The following is an 18,347-nucleotide window of genomic DNA, read 5'->3' as shown; positions in this document are numbered from 1 at the left end:
CTTGATCCGTGCAGATCTGGCAGTGCTGCTGCCTCCATCCAACAAAGGCACTTTGTTCTCCTGCAGCACAACTTGAGACAGTGTTTTGCTGGCCCTGGAGCACGAGGCGTTGGGCTCCTCCGGGTGGTGGGCTCCATGATCCAGCAGGTTTCTTCCCTAGGGATGGGTCAGCAGTGGGCAGGAACTGGGATGTGGTGGTTTGCATCCTGCTCTTGGCCATGGGTGCTGTGTGGAGGGAGAAGCCGGGCGTGAAGCTGGCTGTGGAGGACAGAAGGGTCACACCATTAGGGTCAGGATGGGGACGCAGAGGACCATTGAGTCTGCTTAAGCCCCATGAAGCTGCCATCAGGGACACTGGGGCTCCTGGATCTCTTGGATCCCAGTTCTGAAGCCTAAATGTGGGGATCTGGTGCCATTTCAGGCTCTCTGCTTCCACACCACCCCAGCAGAAGGGCTTGAGGCTCTTTAGATCCTGTCTCATGCTGCTGATCCCGTGCCAGATGTCTCCAATCCCTTGAGCCATCTCTGTTGCACCCTCATGGTCCTCACCATGTCCTCTCTTCCCTGAAAAAGCCTCCAAGCCCAATGTAGGACTTAAAACCCCACCAGGCTGGAACTGCCCCTTTGGTCCCAGAGATCTTTGGGATGGTCCATGTTGACCACGAGGTCTATTTTGATGCAGCTTTGAAGAGCTCATTGGCCCGAAGGGAGAAGCATCATTGCTAAGAGCTCATACCCCTGTTGAGCTGGGTATAAAGGGGACAATAAGGTGTCCAAGCATCCCAAGAAGTTAGGAGGGGAAAGGGAAGGAGAAGCAGAGAGTGGGATGGAGCAAGGGAAAGGCAACATGGTGATGGGAACCCGACAGTCCTATTGTGCCTGGCATGAAGGTGACAGAGCAACTGTAGGGAGCAGATAGAGCCATCACCAAAACAGGCTTGGAGCAAGGCCAGAAGAAGGGATGGGTGACCTGATGTCTCTGCTCATTGCAGCGCGTTGGACTAGATGAGCTTTGAAGGTCCCTTCCAACCCAAAGCATTCCATGATTCTAAGATGCAGAAATGTGGCCATAGGAAGGTGGGAAGGGATGGGCTTGGGTTTGTCCCGGGTCTTTATTTGGGACAATATGGGAGTCACCATGAAATCCCATCCCGTGTCACACCGTAACACCAATGGGAATGTCTCTGTTGTCTCCTTCAGCCCTTATTAACTCTCCAAACTCATTTGCAGCTCCACAAACGAAGAGCATTTGGAGTTCAAGAAGGCTTTGTACAGAACGGATGCAAGGAGCTCCTTAGACCTGCGAACCATGGCCTGGGACACCTCCACCCTGGAGAGCAGAGCAGGCGATGGCAGAGAAGAAAGCACTTTAAAGAGACTCTCTGGCTTGAAGGACTTGAAGGACACACGATGCGTAAAGGAGTCACCATTTGCCATGGAGCCCCAGATTGTAAATACGGTGCAGGTGGACCCTGAGCAACTGGAGAGTGACTCTGAGGACCTGGGTGGTGGCAAGGGAGCAGTAGAGACACCCAGCCCTTGTGCTGGGGCATCGGTTGGCGGCGGTGAGGAGAAGTACCTGAAAACGGAACCAAAGCAACTTGAAGGCCTCAGCAAAGAGCACTTAGAGAAGAGCAAGAGGGGAATCCAGAGGGTCGACTGGATCTCAAGACCCACCAGAAGCCCAAGTCCTCACTATAAAGACATGGGCAAGGTGACAGATGTAGCAACCAACCTGCCCTTCCGGGGCCAGGCCGTGCGTGAAGTGCCTCCTCCGCTGTTCAGGAAAACACTGAACCCTGTCCTCAGCAAGGCCAAATCCCTGGAGAGCTCCTCATCCCATAGGAAGGGGCTGATGGTTGACTCGGACTTGGGGGAGATCAACCCGCTCAACACGGCCGAGTGGACGATCCCGAAGCCGAGTCTTCAGCTCAGCGCGGACCTGGCCGTGGGCAAACAGACCTGGACAGTGAACGCTGAAGACTCGGTGGAGAGGATCCCGTTGATGTCTCTGGATCCTGCTCCCTGCAGCTCCTACGACATCGAGATGAGGCCCTACGTGTGCAGTGTGTTGGTGGAGGAGCAGGGGAAGGAGGAGCTGGGCCCGGAGGAGGACCCCACAGTGTACACCTGCATCGAGTGCAGCATTTACTTCAAGAAGAAGGAACACTTGATGGATCACATGCTTCAGCATAATCGTGGACCAGGGAGGGACCAAGACAGAGATGCTTTGGGAGGACAGTGTCAGTTCTGCTGCAACGAGTGTGGCTGGGCCTTTGGAGACCCCACGTCTTTGGAGCAGCACAAGAGGCTCCACCAAGAGTCCAGGGAGAAGATCATTGAAGAGATCCAGAAGCTGAACGAGTTCCCAGACGAAGGCCGGGATGCGCGGCTGCAGTGCCCCAAGTGTGTCTTTGGCACCAACTCCTCCAAGATCTTTGTCCAACACGCCAAGATGCACGTGAAGGAGAGGAAGGACCAAGGGGCCAAGAACCTGAACCTCTTTGGAAGCACAACCAGTGGAGAAATCCGGGATAGCCCCATGCATGGCATCTACAAACACTTCAAACCAAATGAACACGTGGCCCTGCAGATGCAGGTTCCAGCCCAAAGCAGCAGCAAAGGGCTCAGCACCTGCGTGCTCTGCAGCTTCCCGGCTCCCAACGACAACATCCTCAAGGAGCACATGAAATACGCCCATTCCCACCTCTCCTGGGACACGGAGGTGTATGAAGATGATCCCAATCAACCAGGAACCAGCAGAGATGCCTACAGCCCGGCCCGGCCGGCCCGCTTTGCCGACACCGATTACTTTGGCAAAGCAGAGCAGCTTTTCCCACCGCCTTCCCAGGAAAGCACATCCCATTACGAAGCTGTTCCCAGTTTTGCTCTAACTCATCCCAGACACAACAAGAGCAACGGAGCTGGCAAGAAGGACTACCAGGCATCAGGGTTTCATGCCAGGAAAGCGGCTCCCTATGGTGCCCCACACAAAACCTTGGGATTATCCGGTTTTCCCTCCGCTAAAGCTTATTCCCAGTTTGCTCTGCAGCAGCTGAAAAAAAAAGGAGCAGCTCAGCCCCTTGAAGGAGAAGGCGATGCTCTCAGGAGTCACCCCATGGGGCTGGAAGAGCTCAGGCACAAGTGGATGTTGGGCAACGATGCTGCGAGCATGGAAGAGGAGATCTCCGTAAGCACAGAGATGGATTTGGGTGAGAACAGAGGCATCAAACCCATCACCATCCCTCAAGCTGCCTTGGACCTCAAGAGGACATTCAGAGACACCTTGAAGGCCACGGACTCTTCGATAGCTTCAGAGGAGCAGCAGCAGCAATTGCGGATGATGGTCCCCATCGTCCTCGTGGAGGAGGTGAACCTGCATCCCAAAGCGACAAAGAGGCCCCGGGGAAAGCCCTTCAAGAAGAAAGCGCTACTCCCATCCCGGGACTTCATGATGGAAGAGCCCATTCCCTTGGATATGCTCCTGTTGGACGCTCCTCTGGAGGGTCCTCTGGAGCTTGATGACCTCTTGGACTCCGACTCACCCATGCTGAAGAACGAGGAGAGGAAATGTCCCTATTGCCCTGACCGGTTCCACAACGGCATCGGGCTGGCGAACCACGTGCGGGGCCACCTCAACAGGGTGGGGGTGAGCTACAACGTCCGTCACTTCATCTCAGCAGAAGAAGTCAAAGCTATTGAGCAAAAGTTTTCCTTCCAAAAGAAGAAGAAAAAAGGTAGTATGTATTCAATTCACCGTGCCCCTCTTTTCTTGCCCTAACCACTTGGCTTTTCTCCTCCCACCACCACTTGGGTACGTATGGGGCTGTGCTCAACCACAACCGTGGTGGCCACGGCTCCACGTTGTCCTGGGTGCGAGAACCACCACCAGAATGGGCTTGTCCCGGTGTCGTTGACTCTGTCCCCTTCTTCCCACAGTTGCCAACTTCGACCCCAGCACCTTCAGCCTGATGCGCTGCGAGTTCTGCGGCGCCGGCTTCGACACGCGCGCCGGTCTCTCCAGCCACGCCAGAGCCCATCTGAGAGACTTTGGGATCACCAACTGGGAACTCACCATCTCGCCCATTAACATCCTCAAGGAGCTGTTGGCCAACTCCTCGGAGCATCCAATGCTGCAGGCAGCGATGGGAGCGGAGCCTTCATCCCCAGGCAGAGAGAGGGAAGCTCACGGCTTCGTGCCTCGCAAGAGCATGACCCCCATGTCTGAGTGCAGCATTCCACGGTCTCCTCTGTCCCCGTTCCCCACGTCCTGGGGAGATGAGTCCCTGCAGTCCTACAGAGATGGTGAGTTCAAGCCCCAAGCCCTTGTGATGACCCCAAACCATGTTGGAGGGTGGATATCTACAGGGAAGGGTTGAGCTGGTGTAACGTGGTGTTACTGATGCTGTGTCCTGCCTGCTGCTGGGTTGGGGGCAGATGGATGGAGGTGCCAGCAGATGAGAGGGCCGGGCAGTGCTGGCTCATGGAGGGGTCACATTCCACAAGGGATCTGTGCTTTGAATGTTCAGGCTTTGTTCTTCGCAAAGGTTGTGTTTAGGAATGAGGTTTCCAGTTGGGAAACCCCTAAAGCTTCTCCAGTTACGGGCTGGAGGAAAGGAGAAGAGTGTGGTCACTGGTTGCATCCATGCAGGATGCAACCTCTGGTCTGGGGATCTGCGTTCACCCATCAGCTCCTTGTTTTCTGTAGGCGTTCCTGTGGGGGGAAAGGACCATAAAGGCTCCTTCCCAAGTGGATTTGGATCTGAGCTGGTTCCCCTCCAGCAGTGAAGCTCCAAACCATTCAAACAGGTTTATCTATCCCAGAGCTGAGCCTGTCCCAAACAGCTTCCAGGCTCCAAAACCTGAGTGTGCACCAGAACCTTCCAAAGCCTAAAAGCTTGTGTTGGGGATTCCAACCACCCCGTGACACTTGGTGCTTCTGGCAGCGTCTTGAAGTCTTTAAAGGAGCTTATCATTAGGTTCTACTCAGCCTAATCCTATGATAGAGATCCCTGCAGGGAGAAGCTATGTGTCTGTAATTGAAATTCCAAAGAGCCTGTAATCCCGGCTCTCCGGGCTGCTCCATGTGACTTTGGCTGCTTTTTGGGATGAGTCTGGAGCATAATGAACACAAATGAAACCACAACACACCCCCACCCCCCCCAGACTCTTCTTTCTTGGTACAACAAACCTTAGAGGATGAAGAGCTGCCAGCCTGAGGTTGATGCCAAGGGGAGGTGTTTGGAGGGCTCAGCTGATGTTCCTGCTGACTGTGCCTGTTTCCTGGGAAGATTTAGGTCTCCTGGTGCCCAGAATTCACTGGACCGAGTTGTTCTGGATAGCGCTGCTGTTTGAAGAGCCAGGACTTGGGTATTTGCTCGTTAAGAAGGGTGGAAAGTATCTTGTGGCCACCGTTTGGTTACAAGAGGTTCATGCAGTTCATAACGTGGCAGATCTACTAGCAAATGTCCCCAAAGTGAGGTTTAGGGGGCAAAAGTGGGTCGCATCCTGCACCATGATCTTGCTCATCACTTCAGTGTCACCCCAAGGCTTTCAGCATGTGATGGGAACATCTCCTGCTCCTCGCTGTGCCCATCTCCTGGAGATGGCAGTGGGTGTGTGGTGGGAGAAATGGGGTTGGGAATTGTCCTTGGAAGTAAAAGGAGTTGAGTTAGAGCTTGATTTGAAGAGCTGAATTCAAGCTTTGCTTCAGTGTTGTGTTTAAAGCTGGATGCGGTTGAGGAGGAACATGAGGGATGAGCAGAGGGCTCTGCACAAGAGCAGGAGCTTAAGCTGAAGCTTTCCCCTTAGGCTGTGTTCCTGGGTTTAAAGTGACATGCTTCATATTCCCTTTGCTGTGTCTTTACCAAGAAAACATGGAAATTTGGAAGGCTTCAGATTCCCCAGTGCAGGAACCTGTTGCGTGACCCACGTGTGCACAGCGACCACGTGGATACAGTGACTCTGGATGGCTTTTGTATTCAAATCCAAGCCTGGAGCCTCTTAGTTCCACTCCCAAGCTCACGGAGATGACTTGAACTCCTCCTTGTGTTGCTCCCAGCCCCACATGATGCTTCCATGTGTTCTCTGAGAGTCTCTGTTGCAACCAGTCGAGTATTTATTCAACTCTCGCTTTGGGTTTGGCTTTGGAAAGCAGCTGAGTAAACAGGGAACAGGTTTGGGAATAGGGGATGCCCAGTCAGTAGCTGGGAGGGTTTTAGCTGGATTTGAAGCCCAACTTGTCCCTGTGTTGCCTCAAATCACTCATGAGATGTGAGAGCTCGATGGGTCTTTGTGGCCGTGCTGAAGCTGTGGTTGCTGTTCCCAAGGTGGAGCAAGGAGCTGCCTTGAGGACACCATTAGTCCCTTGCTCGTGTTTTGCACCAATTCCTTAATGTATAGAGGGTTTTAAGCAACACTAAGGAGATAAAGGCCGTTAGGAGGCTCTAATGAGGAGGATCTCATGGTGGTGGCACCACACCAGGCCTGGTGCCGTCTCCACTGGTGGCTCTTTGTGGGAGCAGCGATGCTGCTCGTGCCCTGGGCTGATGTCTCAGCCCAACGTCTGCAGGCAGCTCTCCACAGACAGCTTCCTGCTTCCTTCCTCTCCACATCCAGCCCTGCAAACGGCCGGCAGGTCCCTGCTGCTGTCGTTGCAAGATGCCTCTGGAGCTGGTAAGAGTGAAGAATATAGGTAGATCCTTAACCAAATCCCTCTGGAGCAGGACAGGGAGAAACCCCTGTGTTGGGTGCGCTTTGAGAGCTGTTTTCTGCTCTCGCTGTGGTTTGTGGCTTCTAACAGGGCTGCAACAACGAAGTGAGGGTCCCATGTGCTGGGAGGTTGATTTGGAGTGTGATGGTGCTCTCTGGTCACACCAAATGTCCCCATGGGGTGAAGTTCTCCCTTCCTGGAGCTGCTCAGAGGTGGGACATGCGGAAGAAAGGAGCAGCGTGTGGAAAGGGCTGTGGGTTTAGCACATACTCACTCTCTTTGTGGTCTCACACCTTTACCTGTTCCCTCCTGTGGCTTCCGAGTAAGCCCATAGCACCTAAACCAACCTGAACTTGGCTGCTCCAGGCTCCGGTAGAGACCCCACCATCATCCTCAGCGCCTGTCCTGCCATCACCCTTAGACACCCAGTGGGGTCTTTGGTGTTCTTAGTGTCTACATCCGTTCCCTTTTACCCACAAGAGCAAAAACACCAGTTCATGCTCTTCTGTAGGTCCAGAGCTTCCAATGTCCCCTTCTTGGTGATGATTTTAGACCCTGGATCAGTGTGATTCCCCCCCCTTAGGTGCCACATGCAACCTCCTGCTGTGGAGAGAAGGGTCACCTCAGCTCTTGTCCACCCCAGGGACGTGCCTGGGGTTGCGACATTCACTCTGCTTTGGTTATGAACACCTTAAACATCTTCAAACCTTCCTCCCTGCTGCTTCCCTATGGGACAGCCACCTCCTGAGCAGTCCCCAGTGGGGCTGGTGTGTCCCCAAGGGACCTCAGCGGTGCCTTTCCCTGCGTGTTGGGACGGGTGAAGCTGTGCCCTGCTGCTGCAGCCGCCTCCTCCGGGCCCAGCTTGGCTCCTTCCCGAGGCTGTTTGTGTATCTCCTAGCTCCAAAGCTCTTGGCAGCCACCTCAAGAGACCACGTGGTGCTTCTTGGCAGGCGTTGGGAAGTGTTGGGCAATCGCATCCTCTTGCAGCTCTCCTCCCAGCCTGCCTCACCTTGCGTTCACAGCCTGCTGAGCACCACCATCCGCCCTCCTTCTCCTGCATTTAACTCCCTCTCACCTCCTTTCCTGGCCCAGGTCTGCTGCTAGAGCTGGATTCCTCCTCCTGTGCAGCCTAGGAATGGGAGCAAACGTCTTTTCTGGTTGACTTTCCTTCCCACACAGAGTCTTTCCTTCTGGAGCACATCCAAGGTTTTTAGGAGAGGGTTGGCTGAAAGCGCAAGCTTAGGGAATGATTCTCCAGCATCATTCCCTAATGCTCCTGCTGAGCCCGTCGGTGAGGACTCAGATATCTCCATGCCCGAGGTCCTGCCTTGAAGAGCGTCTTCTTCCTCTCTTTTCAGGAAGGAAGAAAGATTCTTGGGATCTGGGTTGGAAAAGAGCCACAGGGATCATCAACCCCAGCTCCTGACTCCACACAGGGCAGCCTAAAAGTTAAAGCCAGTATCTAAGGGTGTTCCCCAAACTCTTCTTGAGCACCCACAGGTTTGGGGCCATCGCCTCATCCCTGGGGAGCTCGTTGGCCACCCTCTCCATAAAGAATTCATTCCTAATGGACATCTGAGCTTTCCTGAGGCAGCTTTAGGCCGTTCCCTCATGTCCCATCACCTGAGAGAAGGGACCAGCACCTCCCTCTCCATTCCCCAGCACAAGGAAGGTGGGGACAGCGATGACGACCCCTCAGTCTCCTCTAAGCTGACCGCAAGCCCTCCACTGCTTCCACCTTCTCTGTTGGCCTCCTTTGGGCACATTCTGCTCTTTTTATGCCCAAAGTGCCCCCAGGACTCAAGGTGAGGCCACACCAAGCCATGGGACAACCACATCTTTCATTGGGTGCACTGCACTGTGCCTGACGCACCCCAAAAAGTGGCCCTTTTGGCCATGAGGGCACATGGTTGGCCCTCATTGAGCTTCCCATCCACCCAAAGCAGATCCAGCTCTGCAGGGCTACAGTCCAGCCTCTTGGTCCCATATCTAAATGTACATCCCAGATGACACCATCCCAGGTGCATTTAATGGTTTGACTTGGTCATCTTAAAGGTCTTTTCCAACTTGGTTGAGTCTATGACCCCAGAGCCCCTTTGCTTCCTTCTCCCACCTCTTCTTAGGCAGGCTGTGGGAGCCAGGCCTGGAGGAGCCAGTGACATTTTGGTGCTGGGATGGAGCCAAGCCCAGCCTGAGCCTGGAGGACACCAGGAGGGGTGTCCGGGAAGAGAAGGTTCTTCCACAGGGCTGGAGTGGGACGTTTATTATAGATTTTAGAGGGTTTTGAGCCTTGTTTCTTCCTCGACACTTTGACTTGAGAGCAAAGACCTCGGCGCGGCTCCGATTCCATCCTGACCTTCGCTTCCTCTGGTTGCCCTTATGAAGACATCAAGATGCTTTGTGGACATGGCCTTTTGTCCTCCTCTTCCTTCCCACCCCACGGTGCCTGTTTTAACTGCAGATGAACGTCACTTAGCAAAACCTCTGGAGGTCCATAGTGCCAGCAAAGCCAACCTCAAAGCCAGGTCAGGTCCCTCAGGGCCACGTCCTGTTGAGTTGGGGATGGCACCAGGTCAATGTGCCGTGGGGACCCTCCTCCTGGTGCAGTCCTTGGGTCACGTTCTCCTTTCTGATGTGCTCCCTCACAGCCTGACCTACTTCCCGCTGCCTTTGATTCCTCTCCTGAGCTCCAGCTTAGTGAGAAGCTCACGTTGGGCTCCTCCTTCCCTTCCCTCCTCCTCATTGCACAGGGAGAACGTGGGCTTTTGCCCTTGGTATTGTCATTTCTGTGGTCTCGGATGACTTCTGGTGGTAGAGGGAGGGTCTATGTGGGTTTTTAGCCTCAATTGCAACTCTCTTTTCACCATTTGGCCACAGGAGACAACGTGAAACGTCTCAACCAGGTCTTTGAGGATCCCTGAGGGCAGCACGTGAAGGTAGACGGGCACAATAACCTAGTTCAGGATAGAAATTGTCGCTTTCGCAATGGTTTGGGGAGAAGCTGGTTTGTAACTGCTGGAGAAGGGGATGGTGCGTGTTGGTGCAGCACCCACCCGGGGTTCAAACCAGCCCAATCCCGGCTGGATCTCGATGGAGAAAGGAGCAGCACCTCGTGTTCCTTCTCTCCCTGTTTAACCTCAGTGAGCTCCTACTACAGCGACTCCTTGTGACCTCCTGCTCCCGGTGGTGGGTTTGGCTCTGGCTCCTTTAAGCCAAGGAGAGGTTTTAAGGGCAGGAAAGAGGAACTCGAGGCTGTTTGTTCACTCTTGTCCTCCTCAACAAGGGGAAGCCCCGTGGTTAAAGTGATTCCATAGCTCCAAAGCGTGACAGAGCCCTGGCAAACACCCCCTGCTTGGCAAGGAACCGGCTCCTGCAGAGCTCTGGATGCTGCAGCCTGGCCAGCAGAGGCAGATGCTTCCACCCTCATCCCACGTGGAGCCAGCAGCCAGCATTCCTGCCTGGCCCGGCATTCCCAGAGCTCCCTCTGGATCTTCCTCTGGAAGATTTGGCTCCAGTTGAGGAATGACTTGGTCAGAGCACGGGGCAAAGCTGAGCTCTGCAGCTCGGAAGCACCATTGGCTGCTCCACAGCCCTTGAATCCGGGATAAGCAGCAGGTTTCCCACCCGGAGCCTTTCCTACTACAAAAGGCTTTTCTCCCCCCTTTTCTAAGTGTGGTTTATGGAGAATGAGGAGGAGGATGTTCCAGGGTGTTTGGGGGCTCCTGGATCTCTGTGTTACCCTGTATTTGAGGAAGTGTTCCCTCAGCACCCAAAAGGATGAGACCCTCCGTGTTGTCACTTAGCCCCTGAGTACTGCCGTGGGCTTTGGAACTCCCTAAAGAAGTCAGGATTTGGGCCAGTTGTGGCTTTTTAACCCCACAGGACTTGGTGGTGGGTGGATTCAGCATCTCCCAGCCCTTTTAAGCTGTCTTTGGATGCAAAAGTAGGAATTTGAACCTCCCTGTGCTGGAATAGCAAGTGTGCGGCTGCTTTAGTTGTGGCTTTCACTCGCCTCTTCCCCCGCTGCTTTGAGCAGAACCTGTCCACGATAGAATCACGGAATCATGGAATGAACCAGGTTGGGAAAGACCTTCAACAACATCATCAGGTCCAACCGTTGCCCAGCACTGCCAAGGCCACCACTAACCCATGGCACTGAGGGCCTCGGCTGCACGGGTTGGGAACACTTCCAGGCTGTTCCAATGCCTGAGCACCCTCTGGGGAAGGAATTGTTCCCAGTATCCATCTAAACCTCCCCTGGAGCAGCTTGAGGCCGTTTCCTCTTGTCCCATCCCTTGTTCCTTGGGAGCAGCCCCCTCCTGGCTCCATCCTCCTGTCGGGTAGAGAGCGATAAGGTCCCCAGCACCCAGCACAGGGGGACAATCCCTGCCCTGGCCCTGCTGCCACCCTGGTGCTGATACCATTACACACTCCATCTTGAGATAGTTCTGGTTTGGGCTCTGTAAGTGACTTTATCCACCCATAAATAACTTTATTCACCCATAAATATTCACCCGTAAGTGACTTTATTCACCCGTAAGTGACTTTATTCACCCATAAGTGACTTTATTCACCCCTCAGTTCCCTTGGTTAGGGTCAGATCCTTCACCCTGATGTGCTGGGAGCAACCGAGGATGATTCCCACCGGGATCATGCCTCTCCCTTCACCAAGGTGAAGGCTTTGTGCTTGTTACAGCTGCTTTGCAGTTTTGTCCCCCAACGCGGGTGGGTTTGGTTTTCCTGGTGGTGTTCCCACCACATTCCCTTCTCCTCCTCATGTCGTGCTCCAGCAGCGCTTCCCTTTTCCAGCAGGACTCGTCCTTGTTGCTCTTGGCCGTGGCTGTGGCTCCCTTCGTGTCTGACTTCTCAATTCGGGAATACTGGGAATTCTGCTGTAATTCCCATGTCTCTCTTGCCAAAACCCCGGAGTTCTCAGCTGGGTTCTTCGGGGGGACGTTGCTGACGTTGCCTCTTTGGGTCCGAGGCCGTGTTGTCTATGATGAGGAGGGGTGGCAGTGCCATAGCAGATGCCTGGTCTCCCCATATCCCTCCTCTGCACAGAATTCCTTCTCTTTTTGGCGTGCTTTGGGTACAAACCCACTCCCGGTGCCTGCGGCAGGGAGGCGGGAGGCTGGAAGTGGCCTTTTCCCTCTCACTCTGTGCCCGGGTGGTGCCGGGCGGGCTCATCCCATCCTTTGGGCACGGGAATGAGCCGTGTTGGGGTGGGAAGAGCCCCGTTGGCTTGAAGGGGGGAAGTGAACCGGGGCTTTTTTGGGGGGACAGCCATCCGCTCGATCGCTCGGCGCTCCCCCCACCTCCCTATCGCCACCTCTCGGCGCTCGACCTCCCGCCCCGGTGCAGCGGTGCCCCGTCCGGTCCGTCCCCCCCCCCAACCCCGCTCCCTTCTCATCGCCGCCTTCACTCGGCGCTCGCCCTTTCGTCCTGGCGGGCGGGCGGCTCGGCGCTCGGCCCTCCGCCCTGGCGGCCGCCCCGCATGTGCCGGAGCCAAGATGGCGGCCTCCACCTCCTCGCAGCCCAAAGTGACAAAAGCGGCGGCGCCGCCGCGACCCCGCGACCGGGACCGGGGCGGGGACGGCGAACCCGAGCCCGAGGCGTCGCCCGAGCCGGGTGAGCCCCCATCTCCCTGCGCCCGCCCCGCCCCGCCGCGCCCGGGCCCACCCGCGGGCCCCCCCCCTCCCGTTCCCCCCCCCCCCCAAACCCCTTCCTCCCGCCGCAGCGGCTCCGCGGCCCGGGCCGAGCCCGCGGCTCCCGGGGCGGGCGGAGGGGACCGGGGCAGGCCCCGCGGAGGCCGCTGTCGCCGAGCCGCCGCCCTCCTTTGTCCGTACCCCGGCCCTCGCTTTGTCCCATCCTCTCCGCGGGTCCCCCCCCACCGGCCCGGCCTGGTCGCTCGCAACGGGCCGCGCCCGGTTCTTGTCACCGCTGGGAGGGGGGGGAAGGTTTTTGCCTCCTCCACGCCCGCCCGTGGGGGGCGGGACACGATCCGGGGTGGTGGTGGTGGTGGGGGGGGGATGCAAAGCCTGACCGCGCCCGGCACCGCCCCCTGGGGGAACCGGGACCCGGCGGGGCCGAGGCTGCCCCCGACCTGCCCCCGGGCACGGCGGAGCTGCCGGCGGCCTTCAGCTGCTGCGGGGAGCGGCCGCCATCCCTGTCCCCTTCCCATGGAGAGATGCCGCCATCCCTGTCCCCTTCCCATAGGGACCTGCCACCATCCCCATCCCTGTCCCCCTGGAGCTGCTGCCTTCCCTGTCCCCTTCCTGTAGACAGATGCCGCCATCCCTGTCCCCTTCCCATAGGGAACTGCCGCCATTGGTGTCCCCTTCCCATGGAGCTGCCACCATCCCTCTCCCCTTCCCATGGAGCTGCCGCCATCCCTGTCCCCTTCCCACAGGGAAATGCCGCCATCCCTGTCCCCTTCCTATAGGGAACTGCAGCCATTGGTGTCCCCTTCCCATAGAGAGATGCCACCATCCCTGTCCCCTTCCCATGGAGCTGCCGCCATCCCTGTCCCCTTCCCCATAGGGACCTGCCACCATCCCCGTCCCCTTCCCCCTGGAGCTGCTGCCTTCCCCGTCCCCTTCCCATAGGGACCTGCCGCCATCCCTGTCCCCTTCCCCATAGGGACCTGCCACCATCCCCGTCCCCTTCCCCCTGGAGCTGCTGCCTTCCCCGTCCCCTTCCCATAGGGACCTGCCACCATCCCTGTCCCCTTCCCCATGGAGCTGCCACCATCCATCCATCCCCTTGCAGACAGATGCCACCTTTGTGTCCTTGTCCCCCCTTGATGATGCCACCTTCATGTGTCGCCTGAGGGACCTGTCACTGTGTCCCCCCTCTGCAGGGACCTGCCACCATTGTCCCCCCTTCCCACTGTCCACAAGCACCCCAAATCCCTTGGGCAGGTCACTGCCACCCCAGTGGTGTACCCTGCCACTGGGGGGGTGTCCCCTCTCAAGGCAGACCCTGTTCTCCCTCTGGAACTGCTCAAACCTTCATGTACCAAAGCCACCTCCTCACCTCGATGTCCCTCGGGGCCATTTCCACCCTGAGGGGGTGACAGTGTCCTTCTCTCCACAGTCCTGGCTCCGGAAGAGGAAGAACTGGTGGCCATGGAGGTGGCTTCCCCCCCTCTCCCCAAAAAAAGCCTTCCCAGTGGGCAGCTGGATCCACCCCCCTCCAGGATAGGGACCAAAGTGTCTCCGGAACCACCCGGGAGCAAAGCAGAGCCTCAGGACCCCAAAAGTGAGTATTTTGACCCCAAAAGTGAGTATTTCAACCCTAAAAGTGAGTATTTTGCCTCAATTTCTTGTTTTGGACAGCTCAACACCAGGTTTTTGCTGTGGGGAGGGAGCAAGGAGCTGGTTTATCCCAATCCATGGGGATTTTCAGGTCCTTTTCGTTAATCCTCTCTTGAAGAGGTGGTTGCGTTGTCCTCTGCTGTCAGTAGTTTACATCTCTTTGCCTTCCCTGCACCAGCAGCTTCCCAAAGCTCTCCAGGACCAACCTGCATTCCCAATCCTCCTTAAACCGCCTCAATCCATCCTTCCCATCCCAGTTGACAGCATTCCCTAAAACAATCTCTTGGGGATCCCTCTCTGCTGAGCTTTGGAGCCTGCCTGCGGGTCACTAATAGTGGGCAAGGCTTCCAAACCCACCTGGAAAACAGGGAAACCAGCCTCCTGCCACCTCAGAGCAGTGATCCTGCTCCTCCCACAGCTCCACTCGCTCTTCCCTGCGTTATTCCTGCCCCTGCAGGGATGCACAGAGCTGTTTAATGGCCAAAACGAGGGTTGGGGTGGGAAAACCACCTTGAGACGGGATAAACTGGTGTGGCCAGAGCCTGCTCCTTGTGCCTCCCGCTGCCTTTACACCCTGATTTACTCATTTCTTTCTCTTTTCCTTCCTCTCTCCAGCCCAGAACCAAATTAACCTTCCAAATCATTCTGTGATTCTATGAATGAGCATTTGGGTGCTAAAAACCCCTTGAAGGGGGATGAAACAGCATGGCCAGATCCTGCTCTTTGTGCTTTCCACCCCGTTTGCACCTTGATTTACTCATTTCTCTTCGTTTTCCTTTCCAGCCCAGAACCTAATTAATGTTCCAAATCATTCTATGATTCTATGAATGAGGGTTGGGCTGATAAAACCCCCTCGAGAGGGGGAGAAACAACAGCCACAAGGCTGCTCCTTGTGCTTCCCATCGCATTTACCCCCTGATTTATTCATTTCTCTCTATTTTCCATCCTCTTTCCAGCCCAGAACCGAACTAATGTTCCAAATCCTTTAATTCTCTGAATGAGGGTTGGGTTGATTCTATGAATGGGGTGGTAAAAACCCCTTGAGGGGGCATAAAACAGCGTGGCCAAACCCTGCTCCTTGTGCGTCGCACCGCATTTACCCCCTGATTTACTCATTTCTTTCTCTTTTACTTGCTCTTTCCAGCTCAGAACCAATTTAATGTTCAAAACCAGGCTTGGCGTGGTAAAAACCCCTTGAAAGGGGATAAACCAACATGGCCGGATGCTGTTCCTTGCGCTTGCCACCACGTTTACCCCCTGATTTACTCATTTCTTTCTCTTTTACTTGCTCTTTCCAGCTCAGAACCAATTTAATGTTCAAAACCAGGCTTGGCGTGGTAAAAACCCCTTGAAAGGGGATAAACCAACATGGCCGGATGCTGTTCCTTGCGCTTGCCACCACGTTTACCCCCTGATTTACTCATTTCTCCCTCTTTTCCCTCCTGTTTCCAGCCCAGAACCTCACGACGTGCGAGGTGTGCGGCGCCTGCTTCGAGACCCGCAAAGGCCTCTCCAGCCACGCGCGCTCCCACCTGCGGCAGCTCGGTGTGGCCGAGTCCGAGAGCAGCGGGGCTCCCATCGACCTGCTCTATGAACTGATGAAGCAGAAGAGCAAACCCGATGGCAGCCCCATCGCTCCTCCCCTGGGCAAGAAACCCCCCAAAGATGCCACCACCGCCTCCCCTCGCCCCACGCTCCTGGCGCTCGGCAAAGCCGGCGACCGCCCGACGGATGGGCCTGTTAACAAAGCCATCAAATCTCCTCCTGGCTTCTCCAAAAGCCTTTCCCAACCAGGATCTCCCATCCTTAAGAAGGTGCCAGCAGCTCTCTCAGGGTCCCCGTCGCCGAAGAACCTTGAGGAGAAGAGCTCCAAGCTCTCGCTGAGCCCTCTGCAGAGCTCCCCCAACGCACAGTGGCCGCAGGCGGATGAGGAAGGACCCCTCAATTTGAGTGAGTTTGGGTTTATTTATTCCGTCTTTCCCGTGTGGATGAGGGGAGGGAAAATCGTGGCTTCTCCCATCCTGCTCCTGCCAAGCCAGGCATCCCTCAGGAGCCGGAGTTTGGGAATGGCCGTGCCAGCTGATGTGTGCGGCTCAGTTGTGACTCTTGGATGGGACAGTCTTTCCTGTGAAATGGGCATTCCCATTGGGATTTCAGGAAAACCACTGGCTCTGCCCTGTGAGCTCCTCACATCTCTGCCCTGATTCAATTCCCTTGGCTCCTCCAGGCTGTGGTTTGGCTGGTGTGGAAAACCCTCCTTTCTGCAGGTCTCTCTTTTCCATAGGTCCCTCCTCTCCATAGATCCCTTCTCTCCATAGGTCCCTCCTCTCCTTTGGTCCCTCCTTTCCATAGATCCCTTCTTTCCACAGATCCCTTCTCTCCATAGGTCCCTCCTCTCCATAGGTCCCTCCTTTCCATAGATCCCTCCTCTCCATAGATCCCTTCTCTCCATAGGTCCCTCCTCTCCTTTGGTCCCTCCTTTCCATAGATCCCTTCTTTCCACAGATCCCTTCTCTCCATAGGTCCCTCCTCTCCTTTGGTCCCTCCTCTCCATCAGCCCCTCCCCTCCATAGTTCCCTCCTTTCCATAGGTCCCTTCCCAGCATCGCTTCAGCAGCTCCCAAAATCCCAGCTCAGGTTAGGAATTACAGCCCCAGAGAGCTCTTCCCACCATTGGGAATGGATGTGCAGAGCCTGGGAGCAGCTGGGCAAGTCCTGCCTGTGCCTGTCTCCCTCCACACGCAGTTATCCTGCTGGAGCCTCCCTTTCCATGCAGATTGGAACTGCTGGTAATTCCAGGCAGGAATCTGCCTCAACTTCCCTATCCCAACACAGTGATGATGGTCGTGTTTATCCTTTGGGATATGGTTGTGGCTTCTTTTTGGTGCTAAAACCTCTTCCCGCTTCATCTTCCTCCTCCTCTTCATCCACACGCTGGGAATTGGTGCTTCCCAGAGGCAGGAGTTGCTCCCACTCGAGGACCAAGCATCCAGCACTCGGATTAGCCGGGATGTGCTTGGTTTAGGCACATGGTGTTTGTCCTGGTGCCACCAGCTCCACATCCCTTCATCCAGAGCCCTTCCTCCTCATGGAAGCTGGGCTTGGCTGCTGCATCAGGAGCGAGAATTGCTGCTTCCTGGGAGCACGAGTGGGAATCACGGAATGGTTTGGGTTGGAAGGGACCTTAAAGCTCATCCAGTCCCAACCACCTTCCACTAGACCAAGTTGCTCCAAGCCCTGTCCAGCCTGGCTTTGAACACTGCCAGGGATGGGATGTGAGCATCTGCATTATCCCAGTGCTCTGGGCAGTGGCTCTTCCCCCTGGGAAGCCCTCCAGCTCCCCACAGCCCCCAGTGTTGTGTTTTCCTGGTGTATCCCGGTGCATTTGAGCTTCCAATTTGGGGCTTTAGGACCATGGAATCAACCACGTTGGGAAAGACCTTTAAGCTCCTCAAGCCCAACCGTTGCCCAGCACTGCCAAGGCCACCACTAACCCATGGCACTGAGGGCCTCGGCTGCACGGGTTGGGAACACTTCCAGGCTGTTCCAATGCCTGAGCACCCTCTGGGGAAGGAATTGTTCCCAGTATCCATCTAAACCTCCCCTGGAGCAGCTTGAGGCCGTTTCCTCTTGTCCCATCCCTTGGGAGCAGAGACCAGTGCCCTCCTGGCTCCATCCTCCTGTCGGGTAGAGAGCGATAAGGTCCCCAGCGCCCAGCACAGGGGGACAATCCCTGCCCTGGCCCTGCTGCCACCCTGGTGCTGCTCCAGGCCAGGATGCTGCTGGAATTCTTGGCTCCGAGCTCTCGTTCAGCTCCATCAATCCGCACCCCCAGCTCCTTTTCCAGGAGCAGTTTCCAGCCACTCTTCCCCAAGCCCGGAGCGTTGGTGGGGCCCAAGCGGCAGGTTTAGGGTTGAACCTCATCCCATGGATCCAGCTCCTTCTGGAGCCCCTCCAGCAGCTCCACGCTCCCACCCAACTTGGATGCCCTCCATCCCCTCAAGGCCTTTTTGAACCTCATCCCATAACCTTTGCCACCCTGGGAGTCGTCTGTCCGTTGAGGAACGCCGCTATTCCTTGCTTCCCTGTCTCCACAGCCTCGGGATCGGAGCCGGTGCGGGATATCCGCTGTGAATTCTGTGGGGAATACTTTGAGAACCGCAAAGGTTTGTCCAGTCACGCTCGGTCCCACCTCCGGCAGATGGGGGTGACCGAGTGGTACGTCAACGGCTCCCCCATCGACACGCTGCGGGAGATCCTCAAGCGGAGAACCCAGCCCCGGAGCAGCGCCTCCAATCCCACCGTTCCCGGCCAGAAAGC

The 18,347-nt window shown here is 56.2% G+C and overlaps 1 protein-coding gene across 7 annotated transcripts in view; it reads left to right on the top strand.

Annotated features, from left to right (window-relative positions):
- The window catches only part of WIZ (WIZ zinc finger), a 49,457-nt gene that overhangs the window by 25,977 nt on the left and 5,133 nt on the right, over nucleotides 1-18,347 (top strand). For 4 of the 7 annotated variants that reach the window (XM_030475313.1, XM_030475312.1, XM_030475310.1 and 1 more), the window contains exons 4-8: nucleotides 1,231-3,740; nucleotides 3,940-4,305; nucleotides 13,808-13,972; nucleotides 15,481-15,978; nucleotides 18,125-18,347. The exon at nucleotides 18,125-18,347 is cut by the window's right edge. In XM_030475313.1, coding sequence (XP_030331173.1) covers nucleotides 1,231-3,740; nucleotides 3,940-4,305; nucleotides 13,808-13,972; nucleotides 15,481-15,978; nucleotides 18,125-18,347 — 3,762 coding nt within the window. Of the gene's footprint in view, nucleotides 1-1,230; nucleotides 3,741-3,939; nucleotides 4,306-12,180; nucleotides 12,341-13,807; nucleotides 13,973-15,480; nucleotides 15,979-18,124 lie in introns of those variants that run through there. The other 3 variants (XM_030475315.1, XM_030475311.1, XM_030475317.1) reach the window with 2 other exon arrangements.

This window comes from Strigops habroptila, unplaced genomic scaffold (genome assembly GCF_004027225.2).
Source record: "Strigops habroptila isolate Jane unplaced genomic scaffold, bStrHab1.2.pri NW_022045634.1_ctg1, whole genome shotgun sequence".
Classification (NCBI taxonomy): domain Eukaryota; kingdom Metazoa; phylum Chordata; class Aves; order Psittaciformes; family Psittacidae; genus Strigops; species Strigops habroptila.
Note: the sequence above shows the minus strand (reverse complement) of the source record. Positions and strands in the feature narration are given on the sequence as shown.